Source organism: Scomber japonicus, chromosome 18, assembly GCF_027409825.1.
Source record: "Scomber japonicus isolate fScoJap1 chromosome 18, fScoJap1.pri, whole genome shotgun sequence".
NCBI lineage: Eukaryota > Metazoa > Chordata > Actinopteri > Scombriformes > Scombridae > Scomber > Scomber japonicus.
This window is the reverse complement of record NC_070595.1, coordinates 18,009,454-18,026,205: the sequence shown is the minus strand read 5'-3', so window position 1 is coordinate 18,026,205 and position 16,752 is coordinate 18,009,454. Positions and strand designations below refer to the sequence as shown.

The window sequence follows — 16,752 nt, the reverse complement described above, 5'->3', positions numbered from 1 at the left end:
AAGATTAAACAGCATTTATTATCAGCTCAATATAATTTATATTTAGATAAAACTAATATGGACTATTAAGTGTAGAGTTGCATACATTAAACAATGGATTTAGTGTATACATGCACAACTCTTGCAGAATGATCAAATTCGCATTAAGCATGAAGTTTGTATTTTCTTGTTCTTTTGTGTGTGTGTGTGTGTGTGTGTGTATGTGTGTGTGTGTAACAAAGCCTGCCTGAATGTCTTTGCTATGAAACACAAAAACAACACAGTAATTCCAGTAAAGGTTGTGTTTCAAGAAAAAAAAAACCCTAACCAATAAATTGTCAGCAAACCATCAGTTTTTTTTTCTTATCAAAGACTCCCATGGTAAAGTACATCTTTGAATCTGTTTCCATGCATGTCTCGTCCTGTCCGTCTGTCATTGGAGGTCAGTGGGAGTCTTTTGTTGTGGTCAGGGTCTTTCTGGGTTTCAGCGGTCAGCGTTCATTTTCCGTAGCTTCGCCGGCAGGTTGTCCTCCGGCCTCCCTCCAGCTGACAGCAGTGGGCTAGGCATTGGCACTGGAGCAGGAGACAGCGTTGTGGGATGTAGGCTTTGCTGGTACAGATCTCCAGTAGATTGGGTCATGGGTTCGAAGCCCACCTTGAGGGACTTGAGTTGCAGCCGATTCTCCTGCTCAGGTCCAGGCGAGGAGCTAAGGCGCTGGAGCTTCAGGGGCAGGTCACCTGTGCTGCAGGCCTTCTCAGCGTGCTGGGAGCTCAGCAGAAGCACCTTCCTCTGCAGGTCCTCCTTTCCAGAAGAACTCATCCTCTGCAGCTTGCTTGGCAGTCGCCCCCCTGCGCCGCCATGTCGTCTTTCGTCTGAAATGTTGATGCAATCTACAGAAAACACCCGGTCACGCCGGGCGCTGTGGATCTCAGTCAGTGCGGGGGTAGGGGTGGATAGAGGTGAGGGTAGTGAGTTCTTCTCTTCATGCTCTTTGACACTGTACGGTGGTGTCGGTACTTCGAACGTGCTGTGGAACTGTGAGTAGTCTACCCTGAAAAAGCCCTCCTCCAGAGACATCACCGGGAGGAAGCGATGGCCCCATAAAACCTCATCCTCAGTATATGACGTCCGCGCCTGGCATGTCATACCTATGAGAGAGTGACAGGCAAGTAATCATTTTAATAACTGTCATTAAATGGGGGTTAGCTGCGACAAAACAATTATTGGCAGATAAGGGGGAATGCAAAAAGGCACAATTCACTCTCTTTATCTCAAACCTCTCTGCTGTTCCATATTGCATGTTGAATCACTGCCTCATAATCCTTCCTGTGCAGTCTACCATTGTGTGCCATAGTCTCATACTGAATATTTAAATACTGTTTCAACAGTAAATCCACAGGAAAGATGTTTTGCCATTTCCCAAATGGCTTGTGAAAGCAGCCACACAACTATTATAACTATTATTAATACGATATGCCCGTCCATATTCTGAGCATGTTGCTTTTATGTAACATAATGGAAATAATAGAAGGATACATCTTTATGTATCACAAAATATGATGTTGCTTGTGTCTTTTGTCTGTCTTATATTTCTCGCTGAAGTTGAAGCAGAGCTGTTTCTGTTTCTATGCAATGGTGAGTGCTTCCCGCAGTCTGTGCTGTTAATATGGGTGAAAGGTGAGCGATGCTTGTTATCAGTGTTGTGTTGTGTTGGTTGTGATAATTGCCAGTTTAAATCTGATCAGTCTCATTAGCAGTCACCCAGCACCATTCCCACATCAATACATCAATGGCAAAAGCTACGGGTCCTGTCTTTACATGTCATATTGTAACTTGTGGTGTTGATTGTGAGTGGTACTGGCATGAATCTCCTCTCATCTCAGAGGCAATTATCTATTGGCACAATTATGTCAGGCTCTTCTGGCGGTTATTTATTAGTGTGCATATTTGTCCGTAAATTAGGGATGACATATCGAGAAGCAGAGTAAAGATTTTCTAGTAATGCTTGTGCCTGTGTGTCTGCTGTATACCAGCATTGCAACGGCTTGCTAATATCCTAAACTACTTTTTCCATTTGACCTAAGTTCTTCTAAAATAATTTTCTTGACATTTTGATGTCTGTTGTGGGTCCTTTGCGATCAATGAGCACTTAGTCCAAATTTTTTCTGATTCAGTGGCTCAGCTACAAGCACAGTTTTTCTGTTAAACACTACAGTTAGCTGTAGAGTAGGAGTCTGATCCCATCCCTCTGAGGGATGATATGTGCTGTGTTATGTCAGAGCCTGATGCTATTCCAGGCTCACTACTCATCTTCATCCTCAGACAACCTTCAACAGTCCTGCATCTACACAAAGGTCATTTTTTAGTCTTAATTAGCCCAGAGGCTTAGTTTTTTAATCAGGAGGGTGAGTCCAGGACAATGTTCCAGCTCTGTAGTCTTTTCTTAGCAGGACAATGACTATATTTCTGCTGAATGTAGAGACACAACACTCTAGCACTAATACTGGTGCAGTGGCTTTAGAGCCTGGCAGGCATGCCCATTTTATTTCATCTTTCAGGCATCATATGGATATTCAACTAGCTGGTTAATGTTTAGCACATCTTGCATAAAGATAAAAGACTTTAGCACAACTATGCAAACCATTGGCAGACAGCAAGCAGGGTGTCCCTAAAGAAATCCTGGCAGTAGATATCACTGACACTGTTTATATTGTAGAGCAGTTTGTTGATTCAGCTTTTCAGCAAGTCTTTGTTTGAATCTGGTCATTGTTGATTTGCAAGAATCTAAATTATACCAACAGAGAAATGTAACACACATATAAAAAAGAGGAGTGTGTCATCTACATATAGATGATAAATGGCTGAACAGGGGAAATCCTATGTGATTTATTATAAAGATGTTTGTACTTTAGAGATTTGTATCTTTGATCTACATCTTTTGAAGACATGATCTGCCTTGGTTGACTATAGATGTTTCGAAATTGAATTATAAATCTTCAATTTCTTAAGAAATACTGTAATATAAATATATATATAAAATACTTCAAGGATAAAGCTGTTTTTTTTATTGTCAACAAATCCCATTAAAGGACCCAACCACTAATGCCTGAGTCTCCCTCTCCCTTTGTCTAAAAAGGTCAAACTTAAAAGATAAATTGCATAAATTATTTTCAAAGAGGCTGAATTAAACCGTTTGGTAGTTTTGCAGTTTTTAGCAAACGTTTCTCAAACAGGAGTCAAAAGTGCATTTGTTGGGATATATCATTGTATGAGGATTAGTATAATCTGAGTATTTAAATCAGCAGGACAGAGTCAAACTAAACTACATTGTCCATGATCATGTGGCTCATTTGTGTGTATTTAAATAGCTTTTTGACAAAGACAGACCCAAACATTTCTGGATGCCATTGATAGCATGGGAGTAGGGTATAGTTATCGGATGTGTCACTAAGTATGACTACAGGAAATGTCTCTAGGAATGGGAGAAGCGCTGGGATAAGTGTATTGTATCTCAAGTAGAGTACTTTGAAGGGGATTTGAAAGGTATTACTGAAAGATAATTAACAATAACCCCCCCTCATATGTGGATTTGGAAACAGACAATACTTATTAGATGGATCTATTAGATGTTGGTTTTGGTGCTTCAATGGATTTGCTGACCAAAAAGTTATATTGCCAGCCTTAACCTTAAAAGAAAATAAAGAGATTATGTTTAGGCTGCTTTTGACACATTATTGAGTAAAACTGTAACTGTGAAGGTTATTTGTTCTATAGAGTCTTTACTCTGCATCTATACGTCTACTCTGTAAAGCTGCTTACACCTGCTTGGGGTAATGTACTTTTTCACACTTGACAGAAACAATTTCAGTTTTATGCCGAAACGTGCTCAGAGCCACTCTTTCTGCTTTTGCTCTGAAGTGTGAAAACAGAATCAATACTGCCACTAAGACATGAACTGACTCAAGTATTAGAGCAACTGCATTATAATATGTCGAGTCTGGTTGAAAGACAACTGAAATGAGTTGGGGAGACAATCAACAAGCTGGACAGCTGTGTCAGTTCCGGCTGGATGTGAGGGGATAACTCTTAATGCGTTCGGGTTAATGGGATACGTGTTACTATGAGGATGATGGGATATCAGGATCCACTGGAGGTGACACTACCAGGGTTTCCCTGCTCTACTCTTCAGCTCTGAGTGCCACAGCATACTGTGACAGTAAACTTGTGGCTGCACCCTGATTTAATGGTATTATCAACAGAGCACACACCATGTTGCCTGCCTGCCTCTACGCTTCTCTGCTGATCCCTCCTCCTGCTCTAAGCCTATTCAGCTCTGTGGTTTCTTCTACAGCGGTGGCAAAGTGAGGGTTATGGGGGATGGATAGAAGCAGGGCTGCAAAGAAAAGAGTAAGATGGATTTATTTGTGTTGGACTTTAGAGAAGAATCATTCTGTCAAATATGTAAAAAAAAAAAAAAAAAGAGAGCAGTGTTGTTGCTGAGACTACTCTAGCATGGCTGCCTGTAGTTTACAGCAAGGACTGTATACCAATGTCTCACAGGCTCAGAATTACCTCCGCTCTCAGCTGTCGTCTGAAAAATGGAGTGGAACTTCTACTAAAACCCCGACTCATTCATCAAAATGACACACGCATCTATGACCACAGGCTTTTATTATGCATAGAGTGGGCATAAACCGATTCTGCAGTAATAAAATATCCCTCATAATTCAATCAGTGTTTCGTTCTCATGTGTTGTTCTCATTCTTACTTTTTTCAGGTCCTACCTTCTTCAAATATGCAAAATGAGGAAGGCAGTGAAATAAGATTTCACTACCGTCTAGATTACGAAGCTGATATTAATATAGGAATTTACATTTAGATTGTGAGGGAGAGGAGTGAAGAAAAGAAGTGATGAGAATGGGATGGAAGGGACACAAAAAAGCATTAAAAGAAAGCTGAAAGAAGTTTAATTCGAGCAGGATTCCTCACCAGTGGTCTCCACGATGCCCTCGAGAATAACTACAATCTCAAACTGTTCGTTCATGAGCGAGCGCTGGGATAGGTCGAAAAAGGGGCTCTTGGGATTGATTTCATGGCAGATGGTAAGAGGGGAAACCAGGAAGAGCTGATCTGCACCCGTTCCAAAACCAACATCCAATTCACACTGGTCCAGAGGCAGGAATTCACCCTCAGGCGTCTGACGAGACTGAGAGTCGGAAAGAGAGACAGGGACAGAAATAGAGGAAGACAGAGGGAAAGAAATTGACATAAAGATAGGAAAAGATATAAAAGAGGATTAAATGCACAACGAGGTCAAACAGAGTAACAAAGATTCTTGTTCTTAAGCGTAACTCTATAAAAAGAAAGTCCACTATATCATCCTCCTTTAAAAAGTGACATGTATGCAGTGGCCACAGACTTGGCTCTTCACATTGATTTCTACAAGAACTTGTAGTATGTGGATATGTAAACTTGACATAAGAGACATCAGTGTTTGGACAGGACGTGCCCAAAGAGCGTTAACTGGTGCGGAAGCATTTAATTGCCCAGATGATGATGCAGCACAGCACCAAGGTCTTGGATGTATTTTCTCCTTTCCTGTCTTATACTGTTTAATCAATCTGTTCACCTTCCCTCCTCCTGTTTGCTCCCCCCACTTAGCAGTCTGTTTTTTCCCTTAAAGGTGAATCCATTTTCTTACATCCTGCTCCTAGAAAATAGATGTCTTGGGGTTTTTTTTCTTTAAAAGAAAGCTTTTTATATGTTAAAAATACAAAACCGCTTTAAGGGATGGTCAACTCTACTAAAAACAGCCTCATGTGTTTCATTAGTTGCAGTATGTTTTGACATATAATATTATTTCTGTGTCATTTAAAAATATGACCCTCAAAGGTCGTCTTTTTCCTGCGTGGTTTGATAAAAAATAATATTATAAATTACATCACAAAAATACTCTATGCTTGAAGAACTTTCTTTTTAAATCATCAACACAGAAAGAATTTACGAACAAAGACAAGTTTTAAACTCTTTTTCTACATTGTTTCACCTCCAACTAGTAATTGAGATGTGTCAGCCACCAGCCACCCACACTCACCGGCACTATTTCTCCACCACACAGCATAATAATAATAATAATCTCCTACACAGACATAAATGCAGTCCCACCCCATCTCTGTAACCCCATTTCTGCCATTTCTGGATCTTTTGTTCTTGTTGTTAAATCCTAAAATATTCTCACATCATTCCTACAAAGGCATTTTGCTCTTTCAACCTTTATAACTGAGTCATTGTCATCTAGATGTATTTAGTATTACCCCGTAATTGACCTTTCCCCCAAAGCCTCTTCCCTCATTGATTACTTTTGATACTTGGCGCATTACAATTATAACGTTTGCAAAATTACCGTTGAAAATAGTTGTAATTTTTGAAACAATGGGTTCTTGACTTCAAAAAACAGGCTTCTAATGTCTATCTGCTAACCAGCAATTTTGTCTATGGTCGATTGCAGATTTTATTAGCTCTAGTTAGCTAGCTAATTAAGCTAACGTTAACTCAATGAGTTGGTTGAAAAGACCCTCCCTGGATGAAGTTTTAATGTTTTCAGCCAATTCATTTTATCATGAAATCTTGTGAAAGAGTCTTAAGAATGTATTTTATGGCTTTATTGTGCTTAAAGACTGAGGCTTAAGTTGCATTTAGCAGGGTAGAGCTAATTATTCCTAGTAATTAAAAAATGATAAGGGAAAATTGAAGGCAGACTGTTATTTCCCTTTTTTTGGCTGCTTGGCATGTTCTTATTTCCAAATGTTTCATTTTTATTGTGAAAAGAAAAAAAGGCTTTTAGGATTGGGACTATTTGATGAGCATGACAGAGCTGCTAACGTTCCCATAAACTAAAAGTGAATTTCGGCTTTTCATTTAACCTATTAGAGCAACTCCCTGACCTTTTAGTAAATACAGAAATCCCCAGTTACTTCATTAGGTTGTCATGCTTATAACTACATTTCACATGAAAGCAGAGAAACAATTAAATCTGTTAAATTCAATATTTACACTTTAGATTTTTGGAGAGGCTAAGATTGGACAACTGCATTTCAGTGGAAAGTAAAGGAAGAAAAAACACAAATGTGAGCAGAAAATTTACTATAATAATTAACTAGTGTCCGAATATACATATGCTCTAATTTCAGCTACTAGCACATGTTTGGTGTCATATTTACAGTGGATTTTAACATTGGTTTTTACATCAGATATTTTGGTGAATCAAAAAATATTATTTTCATTAATAAATGAAGTAGGTTTGAGTGAGTTTACTACATCTCCTGTACTGCTTTCTATCTCATTTCCCCAGCGAGGTCACTCCTGGACTGCAGCTACATGCCACTCAAAGCCCTTTCATCCTCTATGGGTTATATTTCTGAGACGCAACGTGTGAATGAAGTGTGAGTAAACAGACTTTGCATTGTCAGAAACATTGCTTTCTATATATATATCTCCTGCGAATATCAATGAGATGCTTTTCTGGATTTTTGTTGGGAACAACTTTCATGTCAAGGGCCATTGTTCACTTGTCAGGTGCTTACAGACCGCTGAATACTGTTTGGCATCTTTCCTCCATGTGGGTTATCTCATGCTAGCTTAGGGAAATTCTACTTTTCACTCTCTGTCTTTGTTGTTTAAGATTAAAAAGATGGATGACTGTATGCAAACATTGACAGGCAAAGCTCCTTTCACAGTCCCTCTTCGCACTCTCCTACGCTTCTTCCAACACAAAGATTCAGAGATAGCCGAGCTTGTCTACAATGTTTTCTGTGTGAATCTGATCCTCTGTTCCAACAAATAAACAGATTTTTCTCCCCAAGCTCTGACGCATCAAGACAAGGACTTTTTAAAATTCATTTTGTTCAATGCTTCTGGGGATATGTTACAGCAAAAGCACCAGATGAGAACACAAAACACATTCTGTTCAAAATTCTACCTATTACATCTGACGACTCACCAACCCAGTCAACCTGCCAGCTGTTCATTATCATTAGAAAGGCAACATGGTTTTGTTTCATGCTCACAAAAGGAGAGTTTCAACGGTGTGAATGATTCTCATGGATGAAGACAGGTGATAAATAAAATTGATTAGACTTAAAGTGGCCTGATCTTCCTACTCAACTCTACTCCATGCTGTGCTGAGCCTTCATCAATCAGTAGCCTGAGAGAGGGGGTGGAGGAGATTGTAGGCTGTCAGGTCACTTGACAAGCCAGCTGAATCAAGCAAGCTTTCACACTACCAGATACAGTCTGCCTACTCTACATTTAGACAGCTTGGGCCAGTCTTACATTTCAACAAACAAGTAAGTGTCAGCCAATCCAACCGAGATGAGTAAGATGAATTGGTCAAATCAAATCAAGACTGGTAGTGTCATAAAGTTTCATAAAGATTTCATTCCGTGCTGAAACATCCGAGCAATGTGAAAATGGCTCCTTTTGGTGGAAAACAATGAATGTGCGTCAAATCGCGAGCAAGGACAGACACAAACAAGACTCCATCCCTACTGATTAATCCCTCTGTTGTGTCCTCTCACCTTCATTTACAAATGTTTCCTTTGTCAGACAACTCACCCACCACAATTCCTTTGTTGCTGCACTGAGACAACAATCAAACTGGCATTTTATGACACAATAAACCCTAAATGCAGCTTAATGACAACACCTGTGTGCTGCATGATCAGGAATGCTGATGTTTAGAATGAGTGATCATAGAGATGGTTAGAGGCGACAGAAAGTGGAATCTTAATTACTGTATAAGACAGTCCCTTGATGATCTGAGCAGGCTCACGTCATCATTTTTCAAGGGAGGCATTTTAAGACGTATTAATTCTTGGGTGCGTCGCTGAGAATCTAGTGCGGACAAAATAATAAGAAAAAGATGCAGTAAGTCACTTCTACTTTGAACCTGATATTTATGTTCTTAATCATAAAGAAGGTCATGGGCAAACACATCAAAACTCTCTGTCAGCTGTTTTTTGAAAGTTTGTGTTTGCATTAAGGGGCAGCTTCTTACACATATACTCAAGTCTTGTATCATGGCCCATCCAAGGCTGGAGTGACCGATTATTATTCACATTTCTAACTCACTAAGTTAGAAATCACCAGTCTGACAAAGATGACACCAACTGGTGCACCAAAGATTTACATAAGACCACCTTTGCCAGACTTTGATAAATTGATAATGGATAATTCACACAGCCCAAAATCCAAAGACGTTCAGTGTACTATCATGTATGTACAAGAAAAACACAATATCTTCATTAGTAGCCGAAACCAGCAAATATTTGGTATGGCTAAAAATGACTAAAAGGAATATTTAATTATCAAAATATTTCCTGGTTAATTTTCTAATGATCAATTGATCAATAAATTGATTCATTTTTGCAGCTCTATATTCATTTACATTCATTTCTACAGCATGCAGGCAAATTAAACATTCATTTTAGATTGGGTTTATTTTTTTCTCCCTGGTTTTCTGGCATAAAAGTCAACCGACACAATCTTTTCTCCACCTGCCGCTGTGTATAAATGGCAAAGCGCTTCCTGGATTACATCTGAATGTTGGCATCGACATAATTGTGCACTAGAGAATCATTCAATCTGAAAGCAATCCATAGGGATACTTGAGCTTTTCTCAATGTTCTAAAAATCTTCGGGTGGCCAAACACAAAATGAAAACACCAAATTTTGTCTGGATTGTCAGTCTAGTGATATGGAGGCATGTGAGGTCACACTGATTAGTTGATTATAGAGATATAGTCCACAAAAATTGCCATGTTTTGAAGTAATAGGGTCCCGCCTAAATTTATGTATGCTGCATTGCCTTCTGCTTGCAAACTGTTTTAAATCTCAATGTGGCATTTAGTGACTTTGGCAGCAATGGTGTCCCAATATTCTTGGCCAAAAATGTGTTTTGTCTTGACTGTGCTGCCTCTGATTTCATTTGGATGTGGAAAACTCTGCAACTAGGCTCATACATTATTACTGTCAGTCTTGTGTGTAAGAATCCTGAAGGTGTATAGTACATTTTTACTATTTGTGTTTCCTGGGACAGACATAGAAAATAATACACACTTCACCTCACACAGCTTTCTTTTGAATGCATACTCGGCAACGTATCCAAGGTGAAAATAAAACTGGAAGTGCTTTTGTCTGTACTTTCTTTGTATTTGTAAGCATGCATCCTCAACAAAAGAAAAAAAAAACATACATAGGTAGAGAATATAAATTCAGAGTCTTGAAGTTCTCGACTCGGGGGCTCGCTAATCAATGACTCCAGAGCTTCAAGGCCTTTATCCAGCCCTCCACAACCTGATGTTATAATTGCATCTCTATTCTTATTAGAAAATAAATGGAAATCAATTCTAGCCCTGGTGCCGAGTGTATCTACCCCATCCAGCAATCGTCCCAGGAGATATTCAGCCTCCCTTCTATGTATCTGAAATAAAAAGCACAACTCATACAATGAAAACATTAAGAAAAAAATCTGTTAGTAATTCTTTTTATCTCTCCTGTCTCTTACTGCAAGCCGCTCTCCAGCTCTCTCACCACTTTCCATCACTTTCAATCAATCCCTTCACTCTCACCCTCCTCTCACAACCCCTCCAGTAATACCAGAGTTATATTTTCAGCTAGGATGTTCCACCAGGATGCCCTCCGAGGTTGTCATGGATGCCATGCAAAGCTGCATTTCAACTGCTTATGGTGGGACTGTATGACAGCTACCATTGGTTTGTCTTTCCTGTCTTCTTGCTGTCTGCTGTCATCCAGTAATCATCCACAACATTTCAGCAGAGTGCTGGTACACCGACATACTGTCCAAACACAGCAGCGCCAATAAGCACTTCCATTTCCTCTCATATTGCAACTTATCCTGGACAAAATGAGCCGTGGCTTCAACTGAGCACTCAATTTTGCATTGACAGTAGTAGCTTTGTCACTGATTCACATACCGTTGCATATGTCCAGGAGCCATTAAGTGTGTTACCTTCCCAGATCAGGGATTCAAACCACTTTTGAACCATATCTATGTATTTTAGGCTTGAATATCTTGAAGCCAATTTTATCTGTGTGGACAGCTCTTATGTGAGGAAAGGGAGAGATGCTGTTGTGAACGTTGCATGAATGAGAAGGCCTTTTAGTTACTGCCAAGCTATAATTTAAGCTTCTTTAGACACTTTACAGCTCACTGTAATAACTTAACCACCCTTACAGCATGTTCTACGCTGGCTATGATGGCAACTCCCACACAGACCTGGTCAATAACATTTTTTTGTTGTTGTAGCTGTGAGGTAATCTCTTAGTTTAGTAACAGCGGACAGATGGTCTTCACTGTCTTCGTGCAGCTCAACAAAGTATAATGGCTTGTTTAAGTGGTGTCAACCCAGCTCATACAGGCAAAAACCCATTCTGGGCAGGGAAGACTAACACTCTGAACCTAGGTGTAGGCAGATGGCCAGTGGCACACTTCTAACCAAAGGTCAATAGGTCTTTGTATAGCACGGTGAGGAGAACACGGGGAGTGAAATACTGGAATGCAGTATTTGTGTCGGCAGCAGTAAACCTGGTTCTATATGAAAACAGATGGAGCATGACAGCAAGCTTTCTTAATAGTTGCTGAAGGCTCAGTTGATAAGGAACAAGGTTAAGTCCATTCTTTTACAGCTGCATACTTTGAGTTGATTGCACTTGACCTTATTTGCTGTGACATACATGTAAAGCTTCAGTGGTCACATCTGCAAAGATGAGCGCCCAGTAGAGTTTCATTAAGGTGGGAGTACGCTTGAAAAGAACTACTTTGTATGACATGACGTTTAATCACGGTGGCTGACAAAAGTGTTTGTCGTTGTTTCCTGTGGTCACACTTGAAAGCAGGGTGAAAAAAAAACCTGCTATAATGGACGAGACGCTATGATCATTCAAGTGTGGAAATAGCGGCTCGCATTTAATGTGAAAGGCATTCATAATGTTTTACACCCTCAACAGAATTAATTGTATAACGAATGAAGAGAGGGCTTGAAAGAAAGTGTCAAACCCTGCTTACTTTCTCACCACCACACATTTGGCCAATCACCGTGTGAAGTAGCTGTGAATGTCAGATTGACAGTTTTGAACTCGTGGGATGCAGCTCTTTAGTCTTTTTGTTTTTAGCACGGGAAAGGTGTTAGGTGAAGGGAATTTTGGATATTTTCATCCATTCAACAAGCTCTTTGTTTGAAGCATAACCGTGTCCTTAGAAAACCTGGATAGTGCTCACACAATAACTAGGTTTGCTTTCAAAATGTTATATTAAGACCCAATATGTAACTGTAACTCAGCTCAGAGTTTAATATAGAAATCAATCAAAAGTTATGAGATGGTGTGTTTTGATTTCTATTAGATTTGATGTCAGAAGTGTCTCATTGACTCAGTTTGGAAACCGCTTGATGAACATGTTACCAGAAGAACCTTTTCACAATCTCTCTCACACACACACACACACACACATACACACACACACAAGTTGAAATGTTTCCTCTGCCAGTAATGTCTAAGTTATTTATTTGATGAAGCATGATTTGAGGAGGGCTGCAGTTCAACAGCACCACCAACATTTCTGCACAGGGACTGCACTGAAAGCATGCAATCTGAAATATGATTACTTTTTTTTTTATTATTAAAGGTTTTTTAAACATAACATGTGACATCTAATAGCTAAAGGTATGTTCAGCTTAAACAACTCTGACGCACATGCACACTGACTCACTTATTTTTTAATTTTTTGTGTGTGTGTGTGCTCTGTTCTCTGGCAGAGCTACTGCAAAAAATTCTCAGGAAGAGAGTCTTTGAAGCGAAAGAACAAGGTTAGACCACAAAGGCCTGGAGCAAAAATAAATAAATACAAAGGGGCACACAGTGGATGCTGTATTTATTGTATTTCTCAGAGTGAGGGAGTATAAAAATGTGGGGTTGGCAGAGAGATCTTGAAATGTATACTGATTGTATTTCTTGCAATCCAAAAGGACAGGTAAAAGGAATGTGCCTCTTGACTATAAAATGTTAGTGAACCTCGATTATTATATGATTCTACATCTGTTAATTTCCCCTTTTTTTAAAACACAAATCCTCATTAATTCAGTTCTAATTCTGAATGTTTTTGTTTTTAAGAAATCACTTTAAAAACCTTTCAAATTGATTATTCATTATATTATATTTGACTCTATTACATCATATTATGTCATAGGTGTATTGCACAGTCTGAGATGCTGAGAGCTTAAAGTTCAGTCTCATAGGAGAGTTAAGGAGAAATCAGCGTAGACATGTGTGATTGTACTTTATGCCTATGGGGCTCTTCACTTCCTCCGTGCTTGTAACTGTGGAATAGCTCCCTGCCTCCCTCTCTGCCTGCATGCATCATTAAGCTGACCAACACTGTGCTAGATGTGGCTGTGTGGAGGAGAACACAGGCATAAACAAGCTCCAAGCACCTCACTAATGCTGTTTGTCTTCTTTATGGCCCATTTTGCACGTTGAACATGGATGTGACTGAAAGGAGCTCTATTATGAAAATTAAAAGAGGAGCCAGTCAACCTTGCTGCTGTTTTGTGGTGATTTTCTGCATTGTTGCTTGTTTTCAGAGTGTGAGGGTTCATTAGACATATTCCCCAAAAGCTAAGTTCTCCATTAGTGGATAACCAACGTGGCACAGTTGGTTAGGAGGATTCAAAGCACTCCTGAGTTTTCTTGTCCTTTAACTGTCTACTGTGTTGTTGAAGCTGTGTTCAAACACTGTTATGCTTTCTAAAACGTTTTATATCTCAGGGAAGAGAAGGAAAAAGAACACCTTGAGGGAAGATTTTTTTCCTCCTCCATCTTTTATTCTATCTTCATGCTCAGTTCCAGGAGTGCTATTTCACTGCACTCCACTGATCTGGGTTAGTGTGTGAAGTTTTTATGTGTAAACATCTAACTTTATTCCTCATTGTGCCATCTTTCTGTCCACATGTAACCAGCATGAGAGGAGCTGAGGCTGGACATGATGACTACACACACTAAACACCCAGCATTCCCTGTACTCTCTTATCTTGCTGGTTTGAGATGCACCTGGCTGCTACTCAGCCTCACCATCCTGCAGCTGGAGGATTATGGTAATGATACCTTAAGCCTGTATTGTTTAACAAGGCATATGTTGTGTAGTGGGACCTGCTTATAATTAGGATTTAAGAGGTTAGTTATAATATTTGATATGCAATTTGCAACATTTCCTTTTCCTTTTGGGCTTATTGGTGAAACTAATTTATCTTCATCATGTGCTCAATTTCAACTCTGCTCCTACACTTCAAGGTTTCACTGAGTTTTCAAGAAGTTGTTCTCATCAATTAAACAGCACATAGACACAGAGTACCTGGCCTATTGAGCTTACCTTAATGACTTTGCATCTGATCTGAGCAGACACCATGTGGCTGTTCCGCAGGTTGCCCACACGGAACATGAGGCACAGTTTGCCGTCTCGCTGAGAAATCACCGCGTCCTGACTGAACATGAGCGTCTCTGCGCGCTTCTTAGGTTGGGACATTTTTATGAACATGCATCCGATGAGAAAAGCGTCCACTATGGAGCCCAGTAGCGACTGGAACAAGAAGAGGAGGATGCCCTCTGGACACTTCTCTGTGATATACCGGTAACCGTATCCGATCGTGGCTTCAGTCTCGATAAAAAACAGAAAGGCTGAGGGGAAGTTGTAAACATTGGCCACACAGGGGGTATAGGACGAGTCGTGGCCGTGATTTATATCTCCCCTGATGTAAGCGATGATCCACCACATAGATGCCATGACCAGCCAAGCGATCGTGTAAGTTAGGATGAAGATGAGCAGGTTCCATCGCCACTTTAGGTCGACCAAAGTGGTGAAGAGGTCAGAGAGGTACCTGCTAGTCTCTCCTCCGAGGTTTCCGTGCTGTACATTGCAGCGACCGTTCTTATCCACGAAGCGCTGCCGTTTCTTCTTGACCGGGGCAGAAAAAGTGGTTGCCCGATTTGTGTTAACCACTTGGTAGTCTTCGCCAAATTTTCTACGAAGTGCCGCCATTTGAGCTCCTCTGAAGTAAAGGGAAGATGACTTGCTGTTTAATTCATGTTTTTGTTTGTTTGAGCCACCAAAACACCGGTTACCTGCAGTGCGTAAAATGCGCCATGGCCACTTTAGCGCACACCGATGTAAATCCTGGAGATAAAAAGAATACGTGAATGTCAGTGTTTTCAAAGCATACCTATTAACCCCCCCTTTTAAATCCAACACTCTTCCAGTTATTTATGGGTTAATTTAGCGTGGCATCAGAAGAACGCTGACTGGAGCTGTGCGCTCTCCTCAGTCTCCAATCCCACTGACTGGCGTGATGCTCACCAGCGGAGCGAAATACAAGGAGCTGTCTACCATTCACAGCTTCTAGTGGGCTGTAAAAGATGAAGCGTGAGCGTGTGTGTGTGAGGGGGAGAGATGCGAAGAGAGGGAGGGAAGGGGGCAGGGAGAGAGGAGGAGAGAGTTACACAAGACTGCGTTTGTGTGTAAAAAAGAGAGAGAAAGACAGAGAGAGGTTGACAACATTCAGTTCATTTGGCCAGTTAAATCAGTGTGTAACTTAATTGATATATGAATTAATTAGATGACTCATTCATTCATTACTCATAGCACTACCTGATCCTCTGTACCATTAACAGCATGGAGCCTCACAGAAAAGCTAAATGTTGAGGCTAAAGGTTCTTGGTGCTTCCAAGTTAGACTGTGCCATCTACTGGATGGACCAACTATGTACATATTTGATCTAAAATTGGTCCATTAGGGGCCATATGAGGGATATAGACTAATTTAATTAAAGATAGGCTACATAAATACTTTGTGAATCCGAGCCAAAATGATGTTAAACGAAGATATAATGTAAATGAAATAAACTATAACAGAAATGACTTACAATAAGAGTTTGAATTTTAAATATTTTCCAGAACTACTTTTATTTTTGGAACTCCTTGTTTTAAATAAATGAAATGCACCACTCTCTGTCCTGACAGCGCCCCATTTTTAAGTCTGGCATTGAATCTATGCCTCTCCTCTTTCCTGTAATGCCGTCTTATTGATTCACAAGCTACTACAGTGGCGGACTTCCTGGACTACACTTCTCCCAAAGGACAGTTGTGAAAGTGTTGGGACGTATCATCCTTGGTTCACTTTTACCCTCATTTTAATCAGACAGAACACAAAGGTCTGCATCATGTGGAAACAATACTATTATTGACCAAGCTTCATTACAGTTCCACAAGCCAAAAACAGATTGCTGCATCATTTATTCATGAGGATGCTGTATCATGATATTTTAAGCACTTCATGAGTATATTAAGTGATTTTTGATTTCAGTTTTTAAGAGTATTGACCTCTGTTTACTTTTAGTTGTTTCTTTATGGAGGCAACAGGCACACATTGTAGTTTTATACACAATTTAAATGTATCAAATTAAAAGAAATATGGCAAAATGAAGCTTATGAGGAATCAGTGAGTTAAATGAAGCAGCTTCAGCAGTCGTCCAGTCTCAATGATACACATCTGAGGTCATGGGGGTTTTCTGTGAATGAAGGTGCTTTTCTCAGAAACACATTTTCTTCACGTATCCACAAACTCATAATATCAATACTCCCTATATTCCCTTAGAAATGTCTGTTTGAATAAATGAAGTGCACCTTTAGTTACGCTCTCTATATAA

At 39.9% G+C, this 16,752-nt stretch overlaps 1 protein-coding gene across 1 annotated transcript; it reads right to left on the bottom strand.

Moving 5' to 3' along the window:
• Positions 1-463: 463 nt before the first annotated feature.
• On the bottom strand, positions 464-15,089 carry kcnj19a (potassium inwardly rectifying channel subfamily J member 19a). Its single transcript, XM_053337813.1, has 3 exons — positions 14,424-15,089; positions 4,970-5,186; positions 464-1,128 (listed from the first exon to the last, which is right to left on the bottom strand). Exons 1-3 carry the CDS (start codon positions 15,087-15,089, stop codon positions 464-466), a joined length of 1,548 nt encoding a protein of 515 aa, XP_053193788.1.
• Positions 15,090-16,752: the final 1,663 nt, after the last annotated feature.

Excerpts from the sequence above, each read along its gene's own strand:
- kcnj19a (XM_053337813.1), bottom strand. The coding sequence starts at position 15,089 with ATGGCGGCACTTCGTAGAAAATTTGGCGAAGACTACCAAGTGGTTAAC. Across the intron at positions 5,187-14,423 it reads TCAGATGCAAAGTCATTAAG|TCTCGTCAGACGCCTGAGGG; the intron begins GTAAGCTCAATA and ends TCCGACTCTCAG. Across the intron at positions 1,129-4,969 it reads GGGCATCGTGGAGACCACTG|GTATGACATGCCAGGCGCGG; the intron begins GTGAGGAATCCT and ends ACTCTCTCATAG.